At 36.8% G+C, this 17,836-nt stretch overlaps 1 protein-coding gene across 3 annotated transcripts in view; it reads left to right on the top strand.

Annotated features, from left to right (window-relative positions):
• ADTRP (androgen dependent TFPI regulating protein) overlaps window positions 1-17,836 on the top strand; it is a 120,022-nt gene that overhangs the window by 89,979 nt on the left and 12,207 nt on the right. For all 3 annotated transcript variants that reach the window (XR_011965909.1, XM_072603826.1, XM_072603825.1), the window contains exon 5: window positions 4,502-4,653. Coding sequence is in view for 2 of the 3 variants with exons in the window: in XM_072603826.1 (XP_072459927.1) it covers window positions 4,502-4,653 (152 nt within the window). In the remaining variant the exon portion in view is untranslated. The remainder of the gene's footprint in view (window positions 1-4,501; window positions 4,654-17,836) is intronic.

Raw genomic sequence — 17,836 nt, 5'->3', positions numbered from 1 at the left:
ATACACAGACAGGGATTATTCTAAAATACAACATAACATGTAATTGTATTTAAGAGTGGCAAAACAAAATACCTTAGCACAATGTTTGATACATAGTGAATATTTAATAAATGCTTTGACTATATGTGTGCATAAAATATGGGTTTTAAAAATTATTTTTAAAATTTTTATTTTTATTTTCAGTTCCAAATTCTCTCACTCCCTCCATTCCCTTTCCCATCCATTGAAAAGGCAAGAAATTACAATATCTGTTAGAGATGGTACGTAAAACATATTTCCATATTAGCTATGTTACAAAAAAAAACAGCGGCAAAACCCCAAGACAAAGATTTAAAAAATGTGTTTCAGTCTACACTCTGAGTCTACCACTTCTTTATCTGGAGGTGGATAGCGCTTTTCATCATTAGTTCTTGTAATTACATTGCATCATTGTACTGTTTAGAGCTATTAAAGTCTTTCACAGTTGATCACAATATTTGCTGTTAGCGTGTAGACTATTCTGATTCTGCTTACTTCACTTTGCATCAGTTTATATAGGTCTTACCAAGTTTTTGTTTTCCTGGAATCATCCTTTTCATCATTTCTTATAACAAAATAGTATCCTATCATATTCATATACCATAACTCCTTCAATCATTCCCCTATTGATGGACATTCACTTAGTTTCTAATTATTTGACACCACAAAAAGAACTACTATAAATATTTCTGTACATATGATCCTTTTCTTTTTTCCTTCATTTCTTTGGGGTATAGACCCAGGATGAATATTCACAGGTCAAAAGATATGCACAGTTTTATAGTCCTTTGGGTATAGTTCTGAATTGTTCTCTATAATGGTTGGACTGGTTCACAGCTCCACCAGCAGTGAATTAGTGGACTATTTTCTCACATTCCTTCTAGCATTTGCCATTTTCCTATTCTGTCATCTTATCCAATCTGATAGGTGTGAGGTATCTACCTCAAAGGCGTTTTAGTTTGCATTTCTCTAATCATTAGTGATTTAGAGCATTTTTTCATATGACTATTGACAAAATTCATTTCTTTTTCAGAAAACTGTCTATTCGTTTGCTTTGACCATTTCTCAGTTGAGGGAAGGTTTTTATTTTTAAAAATTTGCATCAGTTCCCTGTGTATTTGAGAAAAGAGACATTGCTGTAATTTTTTCCCATTTCCCATTTTTCTTCTCATTTTGGCTTCATTGGTTTTGTTTGTTCAAAAACTTTTTCAGTTTACATACTATCTGAAGTTTTAAAGGGAAGTGTTGTTAAGGACAGAGAGATCAGGATAGGCTTTTAGAAGGAGGTATATGAAATATGGGTATTCTAAAGACTGGTAGGAAATATGTGTGTTCATCCTTCATTGCCAAAGAAGATCATGCCATCAGAGAAATAATGACATGACTTGCACTTGACTTTGTTTTGAGTGAGGGGGGGCTGTGCAGGTCACCAGCCTCACTTCTCCTCCAGAGCCATCTGAATCCAGTGACCAGATATTCATCAGAATGACTGGAGATGACCCAGGATGAGGCAATTGGGGTTAAGTGACTTGTCCAGGGTCACACAGCTAGTGAGTGTCAAGTGTCTGAGGTTAAATCTAAACTCAGATCCTCCTGACTCTTGCACTGGTATTTTATCCACTGCACCGCCTAGTTGCCCAATAGGAAATTAATAGGTGCAGATGAGTAGGAGAGATGAAAAAGAGAATTCTAAGCCTAGGGAACAGCAGAAACAAAGTCGTGGAGATAGAAGAGTGGATGACTTTGTTTATCTGTTTAGCAGAAAAAAATCTTAATTTCTCTGGAATATAGAATGTGAGGATAGTGGTAATCTGAGAAGTAAAAGGAGAACAGCATCATATTAGGGAAGGTATTTAAAATAGAGATGAGAGGATGGAAGTTATGGAGCTGGGGCAGTTGGGTGGGTGCAGCAGATAGAGCACCAGGCCTGGAGTCAGGAAGACTCATCTTCCTGAGTTCAAATCTGGCCTCAGAAACTCACTAGCTGTGTGACCCTGGGCAAGTCGCTTAACCCTGTTTGCCTCAGTTTCCTCATCTGTAAAATGAACTGGAGAAGGAAATGGCAAACCACTCCAGTATCTTTGCCAAGAAAACTCCAAATAAGGTCAGACAGGATTGAACAGCAATGATAGGGGAGGATGATCTGAAGGTTTTGAACATAGGAGAGTGAATGGATCACAGTGAGCCCATCATCTAATCTTTAACTACACCTCTCAATCCCTACCCCTACAACCTCCCCCAGGACTACCTTGGAGAGATTTTTCCTGGAAATGATTTTCTGTCTGCCACAAATTCAATCCATTTTTGAAAAATTTACTAAGTTCCTACTATGTGTAATATACTGGGCTTTGAATTAGTGGTTACAAAAACAACTACTACTGATTGGTCTGGAGCAGTACTATTCACCTTAGCAAAATGCCATGCCATCTGACCTCTCTACAGGAAAAGCATATGAGCAGGGGTAGAGTCATACATCTAATTTTTAATTCCATTTCATAATCCTTTTCCAAGTGATGCATATTCTTAACTTGTCAATCATTTCTCCCCCATGGCAAATGTTTTCTCAGAGGCCAAGTATATTTTATTCATTATTTGATTTCCTTCCTCCTTTCTTTCTTTCTTCCTTTTTTTTAAAACATTTATTCAGTCTTGTTATCCAAGATGTGATACAAACTGACAGGCACAATTTTCCCTTCATGCTTCTATGCTGGCTGCCCTTTATTAAATTACTGTAATCTTGCTTAATATTGTATTTGCATTTTCATTGCTTTTCCCACTGTCAGGTTAACAGACCTGTAGTTTTCTTTACACTTTCCCTGTGAAACATCAGAATTCATTAGTCTCCTTCAGGAACTTTCCGTTGCAAACCTTATAGAAATGAAACAAACACATTTGCAGAGGAAATAGAAACTTTCCAGGCCTCTAGCTTAAAACTGTTTTTTGCACATGGTTCTGTATAAATTTGCTCTGATACCAGAGTACCATAAATCCAAATAAATAAATTAATTAGAGCAACCTATAGTAATTGCATGTAAGCTTTTCCTTGGCTGCTTTCTCTATCCTCAGTTTCCTTAGTAGAATGTACACCCTAAGGGAAGGATTCCCTCCCGTGGAATCCTGACACAAGAGATTTGTTTAGGCTCTGTATGTTCCTAAAGGGGGCGATACTGCCCCCTGGGGTTGCTGGAACAATCCGGAGGGGCAGTAGTAGTTTGAAATGAGGCAAATTTAAAAAAACAAAAACAATCATTAAAGGGTTAAAGAAAGCAGATTTCCAAGGGGGCACTGAGTAATTTTTTTTTTTAAGGGGGCAGTAAGCCAAATAAGTTTGGGAACCTCTGGGACATACGTGCTTCAGGTTCTTTGGTACCATACTAAAAGTTTATTGTTTAGATGTTATGGTATCATAGAATCAAAGATTATTATTAATTATTATAATTAGAAAGCCAGAGAGTTTATTTTTAATAAATTTTGTTAGTGTGGGGCAAACTAGGTTACTCACTGAAAAGGGTACCAGCTCTGAAGTCAGGAGGGCCTGAGTTCAAATCTAGCCTCAGACACTTACTAGCTATGAGACCTTGAGCAAGTCACTTAATCCTGATTGCTTCAAAGAAAAAGAAAGAAATTATGTTAGCGTTGCTCTGTCGGCTAATGGATTGAGGGCTGACCTTGGAGTTGGGAAGACTTTGGTTAAAGGCTAATCTGCCCTAAACATTGCTCTTAGACAATAAGTTTCATGTGAATTTCTAATCTAAGTTGATGAAGGAAGTCTTCATACTGGATAAATACTAGATGTGGACAAAACAAATTAAATTAAAGCTGATTTTCATCCCTTATCTACATTTGGACTTCAGTTTGACCCTGCTGGTCCTTTCCCATACTTTCTTTCCTAATGCACAATGTTGATTAGTACCTGTTAAAGGAACCAGAATCACACTTTCTGACTATTCCATCCACTTAGATATGTGCCACGGACAAAATACATGAATTGCAATACAACCAACCCTCAGCATTGGACACACTGCATTGGAGTTACAGCCCCCAAATCTTGGAGTCTATTAGTCTTTTGTTTTCCAGGTGAAGAAACTGAGGCCCAGAGAAGTTGTGACACCCAAAATTCACATGGCCAATTAGAAGCAGAGTTAGGGCTATAACCCAGGGGTTCTTGACTCCTAGTTTAGGACTCTAGACAACGGTCCACCTTCCTTCTCTTCTAATCTCTATATGTGATGCATTGAGCACCACATTCCAAGTTAAGCCAACAAGATAATTTGCTTAATTAGCTACACTGCCTAGCACAGCATCAATGACAGTTCACTTCTACTTTCCAGTGGAGTTGACTCAATTATCAACCAATATCATAGTCCATTTCCTCCGTTTCCTCTTTACCAGTATATTTTCAGAGCACCATTTTCTCCTTCGTAAAAATGCTATAAGCTTATCTCATGCTATCCTAATTGGGGTGACTTATGTATTTCTGCAGGATTCTGAGGATTTATTATGTAACCAAAAAGTGGGTGTACCCTGTATTTGCTCAGCTAAGTCCAGAGAGCATAACAGCCTTCTTCTCTGTCAGCTATGTCCTCCTCGCCTGCATCTACCTCCTTGGAGAATACATTAACCAGCTGATTTGGGGTAAGTGATATCTCTTTCACCTATGGAATTCCAACATCAAACATTGCTTCCTTTTGCCTTCCTTTTCCCATCCCCAGTTACAACATATAGGAAAATTTCGACAATCTAATAGACCTGGAAAGACCATAGATTTAAAACTGGAAGAGGCTTTAGAAAGTACTAAGAACGATACATTTTACAGACAAGAAAACTGAGATCCAGAGAGGTTAAGCCCAAGATCACACAAGGAATAAATAACAGAGGCAGGATCCATAGCATTTCCTCTCATTCCAAGTCCAGCACGCTTTTCTCCTGTATCAGTCCAGTGTTTCTTAATGCACTTGTTCTGAGCTCTCAGCTCAGGACAAATTATGGTTCATGACAACAATGGAAAGGTGAAGGAAATGCGAGTGAGGTGGTAGGGGAAGAGGACTCTAGCTAATTCCCAGACACTACAATCTCAATCTCCCTCCCCCATGCTGCAGCAATCCCCCTCCACTTCAAGTATTAAACAGCTTTGTTTAGTGTAAAGGCCAAGTTCTAGAACAATAGGTGCTTTCTTTCCCAGCTGAGAACATGGGATGAGGCTTTCCCTGCTCAAAGTGAGACTCTCTCCTGGGCAGATTCCTCCTCACAGAATATGAACATGGTCTCTTCTCTGTTTGCCTGATGGCCACATTAGCTGATTTGGCCACTGGAAGGGTTTGCTTATCAGGGCCAGTGCTCCCACCTCTCATATCACTTGAATTTCTTTATAATCTAGAGGGAAGTTATGGAGCCACAAACTCATGGGTTCCCTGTCCACACCCTACCCAACCCTATAACTGTAAGGTTGTTATTGTTTTTTTCCTGGTTCTAGCCACCTCCATGCCTCTTCAACTAACAAAGTTCCCTAAATTCATAGATGGGTCTACTGGAGATGATTAAAGCCCTGACCCTATTCCCTAAAAATGAGACTCAAATACTCCTTTAAACATGTAAATGTTTTTGGTTTTTTTTTACTTTAAACTATTACGCACCATGAGGAAGTATAATAAGATGGTTATGATAGATATCCAAGGGGAGCTATACAATATTAGAACTCTTTTCAGGGAAACTGGCTTTCCAGGCATACCTTGTTCTTTCTTAGTTCTTTTGTCTGAGTGACCCTCTAATTTGGACATATTTCATTCTCAAAATCAGCCTAACTGCTGCTTGAGCTATGTTTTTGATTTCTATTCAGTACATTCCAACTGATAAATAGGCAGATATTCCAGTCGTCCTGTAAATCCACTTGTCCAGTTTTTAATTTTAAAGATGGAAAGGTTCCTAATACCCCTTTTCTATGGTACTCTCCAAAAGAGCCTTTCTTCTCTTTTTGCCTCTTAACTACCTTGGGAGAAAATAGGGTTTTTTTTCCTTCTTTCCTTAGGTTTCAGGATAAAATAAATGTATTGTCATTTTCTCAACCCCTTTGGAGATATGGCAGCTCTAACCTGTTAGGTCCTTTTTCTCTCTCCGGGGTGGTTTGAAACCATGTACAGTGTTTAGACTCTGACCTTTATTTTCAAGTTGGTTTCTCTTTTTAAATTTTAGTTCTAGGTTGGCATATGGACTCCTCCTCCATGTGGTCTTTCTATTTGTTTTGTTTTGGTTTTTGGTCACATTGTAAAGCATTTGCTTAATTTTAAATTAATTTTTTTTCAATAAACAAAAATTGGTTTTCTCTCCTTCCCAACAATCACCTCTAACGCCACTATTGGGTTTTAAAAAAAGAAATAAAGAAAGAATAAAATCCTTATAACAAATGTGTAGAGTCAAATTTTTTTTTAATTTTGTCTCTATACCCTGAGTCCATTACCTCTATTTTCAGGAGGTGGGAAGCAGGCCTCTCGTTTGTCATCTGGAATTGTGATTGGTCTTTGCATTATTCATAGTTCTGTTGAAAGACATGAAGTCTTAGGCTCCACTTCATGACTCCTTTCTCCTGGTCCCCTAGCCAGATTGAACTTTTCTTTTGTTCAAGATGGATGCTATTTGAGGTCCTTTCTGGGATTCACTAGTTCCGTCTTTCCTCTCGCTTCGTCTCCCTCTTAGCCATCCATTAAGGGACTATTTTCTACAATCCAGTTTCTATGGTAAGAAAAAAATAATGTAATACTGAGTACATAACTCCAGACATATTCTGATCCATCCCTTATTCCTCATTAAAGACAAAATCTAGTACCCCAGAAGCATTTGCCAGGAAAAAAAGTAATTATAACTCTTGGCCCAAAACCAAAACTGTGGGTTTACAAAGACCACATTTAAAAAAAATAAATTTATATTGATATCTTCTCTTTTTTATACCACCATAGCTATCAAGTACTCTCCTCCATCTCTCCTAGAGAACCATTTCATATAATATATAATATTTTTTAGAGAGGGAAGAAAATGAGCACAACTGATCAAAAACATGTACATGTATAATATCTATGGACTTCCCATATCCATGAAGGAGTAGGTTGGGGGTGACTTCACATCTCTCTTCAGTCAGGTGTGACTTGATCTCCATACTTGCTACATTTACTTTTGATTTTTTTTTTTTTTGGTGTGTAGTTGTTCTTTCCATTTACATTGTGGCAGTTACTGCATACATTATTTTCTTGACACTGCTTACCTCACTTTGTTACAGTTCATTAAGATCTTTCCATATATATGGATATATTGAATATGGATATATATTTCCATATATTATCACACACATTAATTACAGCACAGGAATACTTCATCACATTTGCATACCACAATTTATTTAGCCATTCCCCAATTGATGGGTATATACTGTGTGTGCACATACATACACATACATATACACACATATATACATATGTATATAAATATCCATGTATATACACACAGACATAACATGTGTGTGTGTGTGTGTGTGGAATTGTTTGCCTATCTTGGATATCATTATCAGAGGGATCTGATGCAAAGAATTTTTTCTCCATTCAAACACTTCTCTTTTTATTCTAGGCACATTAATTTTGTCTATGCAGAAGCTTTTCAGTTTCAAGTATTCAAAGTTATCCATTTTATCTTTTGTAATTGCTTCTATTTCTGTTTGATTAACAATCCATCTCCCATTAGGGTGAGAAGTATATGATCTATTTCTCTTTTAAAAAAATTTAGTAGTATGATCTCTAATATTAAGGTCACAATATATATTGTGGAATATTGGTATAAAGTGTTTGTCTAAGCCTAACTTCTGCCATGCTACTTCCCAGTTTTCCCATACATTTTCATCAGATAAGAAGGTTTTTTCCCTAGGTAATTTATATTTTTCACTTGATCAAACAACAGACTTTTAAGTTTCTAATTCTATTTTATTCTGAGTTCTACTGTTTCTGATTATCCCTTGTTTAGATTTTGATGACCGCTGCTATATAATATAATTTGAGATGTAGAAATGCTACTCCCCTTTGGTCCCTACTTCTTTTTGTCATTTCCCTTAACATTATAGATATTCAGATTTTCCAAATGAATTTTATTATTATTTATTAAGTTCTATAATGCAACCCTCTGATAATCTGATATAACACTAAAAGAGTAAATTAATTTTATGGTACGGTCACATTTATTATATTGGCACAACCTTATCATGAGGACTGGATATTCCCACAGATATTTAGGCTGGTACTTATTTAAGGAGCACTTTGTAATTTAATGCATAGAAGTCTTTTGTGTGTTGTGGTAGGCTGATCCCAGACATTTTACGCATTTTGTAGTTATTTGGAATGGAAGTTCCTTCCTAGCATTGCTTCTTGTGTTTTGTGATTATCATATACAAATTACATTGATTTGGGGGGATTTATTTCATGGTCTGCAAGTTTGCTGAAGCTGTTCATTGTCGCAATTAACAACTCTGCTGAGTCCCTAGAATTTTCCAAGTGTACCACCATAACATCAGCAAATGGGGATAATTTTATCTCCTACTTACCTGTTTTTATGTCTTTATTTTCATTCTCTTGTCTTATTGCTACAGTTAGCATTTTAAGAACTATACCAAATAATTGTGGTGAGAGTGCGCATCCTGCTTCATTCTTGTATTTATTGGAAAAGGTTCCAAGGAACCTTTATTGGAAAAGTTTTCCAAGTTTTCATAATTTTGAACCATCCTTGCATTCCTGGTATAAATCTCATTTGCTCAAAATGAATGATTTCTTACATAAATCTCTATAATCTCTTTGAGAGGATTTTGTTTAAAATTTTGAGTCAATGTTCACTAATGATATGGATCTATAGTTTTCTTTCTGTGTCTTATCTTTTCTTGGTTTAGGTACTAGAACTATATTTGCCTTATAAAAGGTAGGCTTTCTTTCTCAATTTGGAGAATAATTTGTGAACTGTGTGTATTAACTGCTATCTAAAAGTTTGAGGGAATTATCCTGTGACTACATCAGGACCAGGAGTTTATTTTATTGTTGTTTTTTTCTTCTTTAGAGCCAGATCTATTTTCTTTTCTGAAATTATTATTTAATATTCAGCATGGTCTTCTTATAGTTTGACTATTTTATATTTTTAGTGTCTATTTCTTTTAGGTTCTCAGGTTTGTTTGCATAAAACTGTTCATAATATGTTCTGATTATTATTTTTATTTATTACAGTTTTATTTCATCATGTTTATTTGCTATTTTGTTGATTTGGGGGGTTTTTTGCTCTTATTTTTAATCAGATTAGTTAAGGGGTTACCAATATTATTGACCTTTTCAAAGAACTACCTCTAGTTTAATTTATCAGTTCCATGTTTTTCATTTCCAATTTATTTAATTTTTAATATCTCCCTTTTGTGTATATTTTCTATTTATTTGTATGCATTCTAATTTTTAATTCACATTCAGTTCTTTAATACTCTTTTTCTATATTGCAAATATATGCTTATAAGGATATGATTTCTATTACCACCACCACCCCTGCTTTTGCTACCTCCCAGAAATTTTAGTATGTTACTTCATCGTTATCATTTTCTTTTATATTTTTATTAATTTGTTCTTTGAATCATTTATTATTAAAGATTTTATTATCAAGTCATCATTTAAGTCTGTATCTTTTGTTTGGGATCTCAGAACCAATTACTGTTTTTATTGTAGTATAGTCTAAGTAGGAAGTATTTACTCTATTTGCCTTTTTATATTAATTTGCATTATCTCTATGTCATTATACATGGTCAATTTAAAAAAAAATTCATTTAAGAACTGAGAAATAAATATATTATTTTATTGACCTGTTTAAAAGTTACCATATGTCTTGTAACTGGAGTTTCTTCAGCAATTTTTTCAGTAATGTATTTTCCATTTTGTTTATCTTTCTTTTAGCCTCATTCAAAATAGAGAGAGGGATAAAGGTTTCCTGTCACTATTGTGTTACTCTATATGTCTTCTTATAGCTCAGATAATATTTCCTTTATAAATTTGGATGTCAAGGCATTTTGCACATAGAAACTTATTATTGGTCAACTTGTTCTATGATTCCATTCAGCTTATTATAATTTCTTTTTTTTTAATTTTAAATGTTTCCTTTTGCTTTGTCAGATAACATGATTATAACTCCTGATTTTTTGGAGGTCTTCACTTAGTGTATAATAAGTTTTTGTCCATCCCCTGAGTTTAATTTTATGTATTTCTGATTTTTAAATGTTTTTGTTGTAAGCAACAGATTGTTGGATTTGGATTTTTTCATCCAATCTATTACTCTTTTTTGTTTTATTGGATTGTATAATCCTTTCTCATTTTAAGTTTTGGGTATTAGGTTATATTATCCTATCTCACTCTAACATTGGGTTATTTTTTAAAATTATGATTTTTTCCCTCTTCTGCTATAAACACAATGCTATGTTCTTTCAGTTACTTTATCTTAATCGTTATTAAGGTGGCCCTGTTCTTAATGGATCTACTATTCTCACCCCATTCTCTTCCTCTCATTTGTTACCTCATTCCCTTCAAAGTCTCATTTACTAGTTAACTTTTCTCTCCTACTTTTATCTGATTATGTAGTTCTTCCTATTTCCCCTTTTTTCTTTGTTAGACGAGTACATTTCCTTTTCCCTTCCTCCCTTTCTACTAGTTTCTTTGTTTGAAAATTTCATATTTTTGTACATCTTTCCAAAAATGATTTCTCTCATTATCTTCATTATCTATCTGTTCTTTTAGTCTGTGTTAGACCCCCATTCTCTTATCGATGATTCCTTTAAATATCTGGTCTCTCTCATTTCTCTATATTCCTCATTTAATCAAGACTTCTACAATATTCATTTTATTTTCTCCCCTCTAGACAATTTCTATTATGCCTTGTAGAGCTTACCTCATGGATTCCTCTTAATCCCATTCCAGTCATGGAATTAATCACAGCTTCTCTCTCAGAACAATGACAATTATTGCCAATTTCAGAGAGGATACTTTCAAATGCTGGACCCTCATCTCTGATTTTGTAGCCCAGCACTCATCTATTTGTTGTTCAGTGGTTTGGATCGTGTCCAACTCTTCATGTTCTTATTCAGGGTCTTCTTGGCAAAGATGTGGTGGTGGTTTGCCATATCTTTTTCCAGCTCATTTTAGAGATAAGGAAACTGAGGCAAACAAGTTTAAGTTATTTACCCAGAGTCACAGAACTAGTAAGCATCTAAAGGCTCTTGGATTTAAATTCATGAAGATGAATCTTCTTGTTCCTATCCCAGTGCTCTACCCATTACGCCATCCCAGCTGTTCCACTGATCTATACCTTCTCTTGGTCACCTTCCCCCTCCCCTAAATCTCCTTCCTGGGTCCATGCTCTCCCATTCCCCCAGGTGCCAGTTTCTCCCAGAAGTTCCAGCTCCCCTTTTCCCAAGGTAGGATTCAGCAGACTTTTAAACACCAAATCCCCTAGACCACACCCAGCCCTAGGTCCCCCATCTCTCTTTATCCATAGGAGTATTCATCTCTAGAACTCCCTCCCATCACCAAAGGTAGGTCTTCTTCCTTCCCCATCTTCTCTTTACCCATTCTTTTGTAAGTTCATCTTTTTCTGAATCCACAAGGGTCCCGTTAGTCTAATTCTAGATTTTGATTTGACTCTGGCACCTCAGATATTTCTCTATCACACTGCTCTCATCCCTTTCTTTCATGTACCCGTCCATGTCCCACACTTGTTGTCAAAGGGTTGCCAGTTTTTGTCCATAAAGCTCCAGATCTGCTTCTTAACTCTTAGTGAACGTAGGAATTCTGCTTTTGTCCTGGTCTCCTTACACACCTTTAGAAAGAAGTTTCTTATAGGTCTTCCTGCTGTCACTCTGTTGCTGCTGCTGTCCCTGGTTGCTACAGTTAATCATTCCTCTTCCCTCTCTTTTGTTTGGGTTATCAAATAATCTCTTCAGTTATGTTTTGGTTTTGTTTTCTTTCTAAAAATGTTTAGATGTTTCTTTATTATCATGCTTCCATCTTTTTTCCTGTATCCTTAAGTTCAGATTTGCAGGTGAGTCACCCTGGGTTGCTTCTTAAGCTATAAAGATCTTCAGAACACATTATTCCATTCCTTCCTACATTTTACGGTGAATCTTGGTTAATTTGAATACCCTTTCTATCTGGGGAAGAACTTGTTTCCTAATGGAATTGTTCAATTTAATCACTAGGTGTCTCAGAATTTGCTGCCTTAGGGTTTGGTTTTGTTTTCCTTTAGATAATCTGTGAATTCTTTCAATTGGCACTTCATTTCCTAATGTTCAGAAATTCTGGGCAGTTTCTGTGGTAAGGGTTTTTATTACTGCCGTGTTCTTGTAGGAGACTTTAAATTGTCATCACACATCCTATCTTTGAGATCACTATGTTTTGCTTGTGTAGTGACCATATTTTCATTTAAAGTTATTGCTTTTGCTTTTCTTCTTCTAGATTGTCCTTTACTTCTATATATTTACATTTTAATCTATTGTTGTCTCTTTTGTTTCTTTAGTGAGACTTGCCATCAAAGATTCCAGTTTTCCATTCTGCCCAGTATATTTGTTGTGTAAACCATGAATTCTGCTCTCATAACCTTTCTTTGTCTTTTGAACCACTCTGTAACTGAGTTGTTGTAGTTCCATGATGTTACGTTATTGTGGTGTATCATTCATAGATGCCTGAACTTATCTGTGATATCTGTTGTTCATATGTCCTTCTGTTGTTAACCTTCTCCCTGTTGATTTGTGTTCAAAGTCTTTGAGTTTTCTTCTTCCTGAGATCTTTGGTAATTTCAGCTTTCCCTTCTCCCTGAATCCCACCAATATTCACCTATTCAACTTTTTAATCCCTCCCTTCTGATAGTGCTTTCCTTGGGGGCTAGCAATTAAAGCACCTCAGCCTGCTCTCCTACTGCACAATTCATGATTCACCAACCTTAGTCTCTGCCCCTTGTGAGTTTTGGGTGGTCAAAACTAGCCCTAGCTGGAGGTTCTGCTTTTCCTTCAAGCTTAGTAGAGAGCTGCAAAGTTCTTCCTACACCCAGTGTCTTACCCTACTCCCACTCTTCTAATTCTCTAGAGGGGCACAGACAGTTTAGAGAGCAGCCATGTTAGTGTTTCAAGGTTGTCTGCCCTAACACCAGCAGTTCGGAGTTGGCAATGCTGGTTGTGGCCCCCAACAGGCTTTTGCTCCTAAAGGGCCATTGTCTGCTCTGCAGACTGTCCTTCTCTACCACAGTTAGCTTCTGAAGCCTGGAGCTAAGGTCTCCACTTCCCTGACCCATGTGTCAGGTCCTTGGATCTGTTAGTCCAGCCTTGCTGCCTCTAGCATGGGAGGTAAGGGAAGGCTAGTCAGTGATCTCAGGGTCAGTGTCAGTTCATGGCTTTTGTCATTGTTTTAGCCTTCTTTTGGATTATGGCTATCCTAGATCATGGAGGCTGCTGAAGTGGTCCTATCTTTGGTGCATAATTTCTGTTTTGGAGAAGTTTGAAAAGTCATAGAAAACAGGGAAAATATCCAGTGCTCCATCTTTTTGTTCTTGTGACCCAGAAGTCCTTTAGACGTTTTAACTATGAGGAATTATTTGCTTTTTGTCCCATGAACCTATGTGAACGTAAGACTTTGGCTTATATTCCCCACTTTTTTTTTTTTTACTTTTTCCTTGGGAAAATCAGAACTTAATAATAGCTAATACTTTACAGAGCACTTTAAGATTTATGACGTGCTTTAAAATATTCTCTCAATTATTCATAATAACTTTGTGAGGTAGTTTCTATCACTATCATTTTACAAATGAACAAACTGAGGCTATAAGAGGTTGAGAGCCTTAAATCCCCACCTTTTAAGTGTGTGAGACAAGATTTGAACTCAGATCCAGCACTTTCTCCACTGTGTTCACTCTCTCCTCCTTGATTCTCTCTTCTACCTAGGTTTTCCTTATGCCACTCTCTCTTGGTTCTCCTTCTGCCTATCAGACCCCCTCCTTCTCTGTCTCCTTTGCTGGATCTTCGTCCAGGTCACACCTTCTAACCCTAGGTGTCCCTCAGGGTTCTATCCTGGTTTTCTTCTCCCTTTATACTACTTCATTTGGTGACCTCATCACCATGAATTTAATTACCATCTCCTTGTAAATCCTTCCCCAATCTTTATGTTGACCTCTAATCTTACATACCCAACTACCTTTCAGATATCTCAAACTACAATTCCAGTAGACATCTTAAGCTCAACATTTCCAAAGTGGAACTCATCTTTCCCCCTAACCCCTCCTCTCCCCCTTTTACCTTCTCTATTACTGTAAGGGGCAACACCATCCTGTGAGTCTTTCAGATTTGCAACCTAGAAGTCAGCCTGGATTCCTCACTACCTCTCACTCCCTTTACCCAAGCTGTTGCCAAGGCCTGTGGATTTCACCTTCACAACATCTTTCAAATATGCTCCTTTCTCTCCCCCACACTGCCACCACTCTGATGCAGGTCCTTATCTCCTTATTCCTGGATTATTGCCATAACCTTCTGGTGGGTCTGCCTGCCTCAAGTCTCTCCCTATTCCATTCTATCCTCCATTTATCCTCCTTAATTCCAGTGCTTTCCCACTGTTAATTATTTCCTATTTATCCTTTATATAGTTTGTTTTGGATTTAGATTTTTTTGGCATGTTGTCTCTCCCATTATATTGTAAGCTTCTTGAGGACAGAGACTGTCTTTTGCCTCTCTTTGTATCCCCAGTGCCAGTTCCCTTGGTAGGCACTTCATAAATACGTATTGGTTGATTGACTACAGAAAAGGTAAAAGACCTTCAGCTTCCATGCAGCCACACAGGTTTACAAAACAGCAAATACAGGGTAGACTTTATTTGACTCAACAGGAAATATGACTTACAAAAGACTGGCACATGAACAGACAAAACTCTCTTTCCTCTTCAATGGGCTTCTTCCTTGCCCAAGTACTTATAAGAGGTTCACAGATGTGTAGCTTTTCCCTCCAGTGAACTGAGCCATTTTTTAAAATAGATTTTAATTTATTTTGTTAAATATTTACCAATTACATGTAAAATATTTTTAACTTTTGTTTTTTTTTTTCATTTTGAGTTTCAAATTCTCTCCCTCCCACCCTTCCTTCACCTATAGAAATGTATACAATATGATATGACTTATACAAGTGAAGTTACACAAAACATATTTCCATATTATCCATGTTGCAAAAGAAACCCCCCCACACACAGACACACACACACATGAAAAAATAAAGTAGAAAAGTACACTTTAGTCTGTATCAGAATTCAATTCTCTTTTTTGGAGACAGAGAGCATTTTTCATCATGGGTGATTTGCAATTTTCTTGGATCATTGTCTTGATCAAAGTAGCTAAGTCTATCAAAGTTCATAGCACAATGTTGCTGTTACTGTATGCAATGTTCTCCTGGTTCTGCTCACTTTAGTCAGCATCAGTTCATGTAAGTCTTTTCAGGTTTTTCTGAAACCATCCTCCTCATCATTTCTTCTAGCACAATAGTATTTCATTATAATCACACACTACAACTTTTTTCTACCATTCCCCATTTGATGAGCATCCAATCAATTTCCAATTCTTTGCCACTACAAAAAGAACTGCTATAAATATTTTTGTACAAATAGGTCCTTTTCTCTTTTCTTTGATCTCTTTGGGATATAAACCTATTAGACATATTGCTGGGTCAAAAGGTGTGAAGGTTTATAGACCTTTGGGTGTAGTTCCAGATTGTTTTCCAGAATGGTTGACTAGTTTAAAACTCCCCCAACAGTGCATTAGTATCCCAATTGTTCAATATCCCAGCCAGCATTTGTCGTTTTCCTTTTCTGTCGTGTTAGTCAATCTCATAGTTGTGAGGTGGTATCACAGAGTTGTTTTAACTTGCATTTCTCTAAATAATAGTGACTTAGAGAATTTTATTATATGACTATTGATAGCTTTGATTTCATCTTCTGAAAACTGACTGTTCATATGCTTTGATCATTTATCAACTATAGAATGTTTCTTATTTTTATAAATCTGGAGTCAATCTCTGTGTGTGGCCTTCTTTTATCTATTCATTTCAGTTCTGGTTAGTTAGCTTACCTTTTAAAAAAGCTTGGTCCAAGTAGAGAAAGTTGCTCTGAAACTGGCCATGAATTAATCATCCTGTAGTGCATAGAGTGCTGAGCTTGGAGTCAGCTTCTCTGAGTTCAAATCTGTCCTCAGACACTTGTGCGACCATGGGCAAGTCACTTAAGCTTGTTTGTCTCAGTTCCTTCATGTGTAAAATGAGCTGGAGAAAGAAATGCCTAACTGCTCCAGTATCTTTGCCAACAATATTCCATATGGGCTCATGAAAAGCTGAACACGACAACAGCAACAACAAATGGGTTGTCAAAGAGCCAATGTGTACCAAGGACAAGGAGAGGTCACATGCCACCAAGAAGATATCATTAGTGCCAAAACTACAGGCCAAATGTGGTATTAAAAGGTCTATTTGTAGCTAAGTGTTAGAAGGGACCTTAGAAATTAGTTAATTCAATCTACTACTTGTATAAAGAAGGAAACTGAGGCCCAGAGAGATTAATTGACTTTCAAGGTCTCACAGTTAATAAGTAGAAGGGCCAAGATTTGAACTCAGATCTTCTGACTCCAGACCTGGGAATCTTTTCACTGCATCATGCTATTTTTTATAGATATTTTCAGTGCCAGAACAAAAGCTTCATCCTTGAACCTTGCTAACTTCAATGAGGCTCCCTTTGGGCACACCCACTAAATGATGATTTAGAAGTGTTGTTGATGCTAGAAAGGAATAAGGTGGTTGTGAAATTTTTGTGCCTCTCTCTCTACTCCAACCCCTGCCTTCGCCCGTACTCCTCCGGTGTATACACAAATAGAATAATACTAAGAATCACAGAACTTGGAGTAGGGAGAGACTGCAAATGGTGATCTAGTCCAAACCATACCTCAAAGACTTCTCCATTATAACATTATAACATCGCCAACAGCTTGAAGACCTTCAATGAGGGAGAATCCTCCCCTGAACAAGGTAACCAATTCCATTTTTTGACAGATGAAATTCTTAGGAAGTTTTTCCTGATATCAATAGTAAATTTGCAATTTCTACTCACAGCTCCTGTTTATAGCTTCTGGGGTCACACTGAACAAATCTAATATTTTAAATACCTAAAGACAGTTACTATGTTCACCCTTCTCTGGACTCAGCTTCCCCAGTTACCTCAACTATTTAGCATATGATATGATTTCAAGGTTCTTTACCATCATGTTTGCCTTCCTCAGGATGCTTGAGAGCTAATGTCCCTCTTAAATTGTGGCACCCACAAATGCACACAATATGCAGATTTGTCAGACCTGGGCATAGTTCCAAAGATTATCATTTTCTTTATTCCTGGAAGTTATGACTCTCCTAAGGTAGCCCAAGATCACATTGACTTTTTTAAAATTGTTGTTGCCACATCCTGGGAGCTTCTAGTCCACTAACACCCCGAGATCTTTTTCAAATAATCTTCTGTCTAATCATGACTTCCCAAGCCTGTACTTGCAAAGTCCACTTTTTGATTCCAAATGTATTTTCCCTACTGAGTTTCATCTTCTTTGATTCATGCTAATGCTCTAGCTTCTCAATATCCTTTTGGATCTTGACTCTGTCATGAAATATGTCAGCATAGTCAGTTCTCCCTCCCAGCTTTGTCACCTGTCATCTACAAATTTATTAAATGTATCTTCTATTTATTTGATAAGCCACTAGGGCTTAAGGTTTTGT

This window comes from Notamacropus eugenii, chromosome 4 (genome assembly GCF_028372415.1).
Source record: "Notamacropus eugenii isolate mMacEug1 chromosome 4, mMacEug1.pri_v2, whole genome shotgun sequence".
NCBI classification, from domain to species: Eukaryota; Metazoa; Chordata; class Mammalia; order Diprotodontia; family Macropodidae; genus Notamacropus; species Notamacropus eugenii.
The sequence above is the reverse complement of the archived record's forward strand: the minus strand, read 5'-3'. Positions and strand labels throughout refer to the sequence as shown.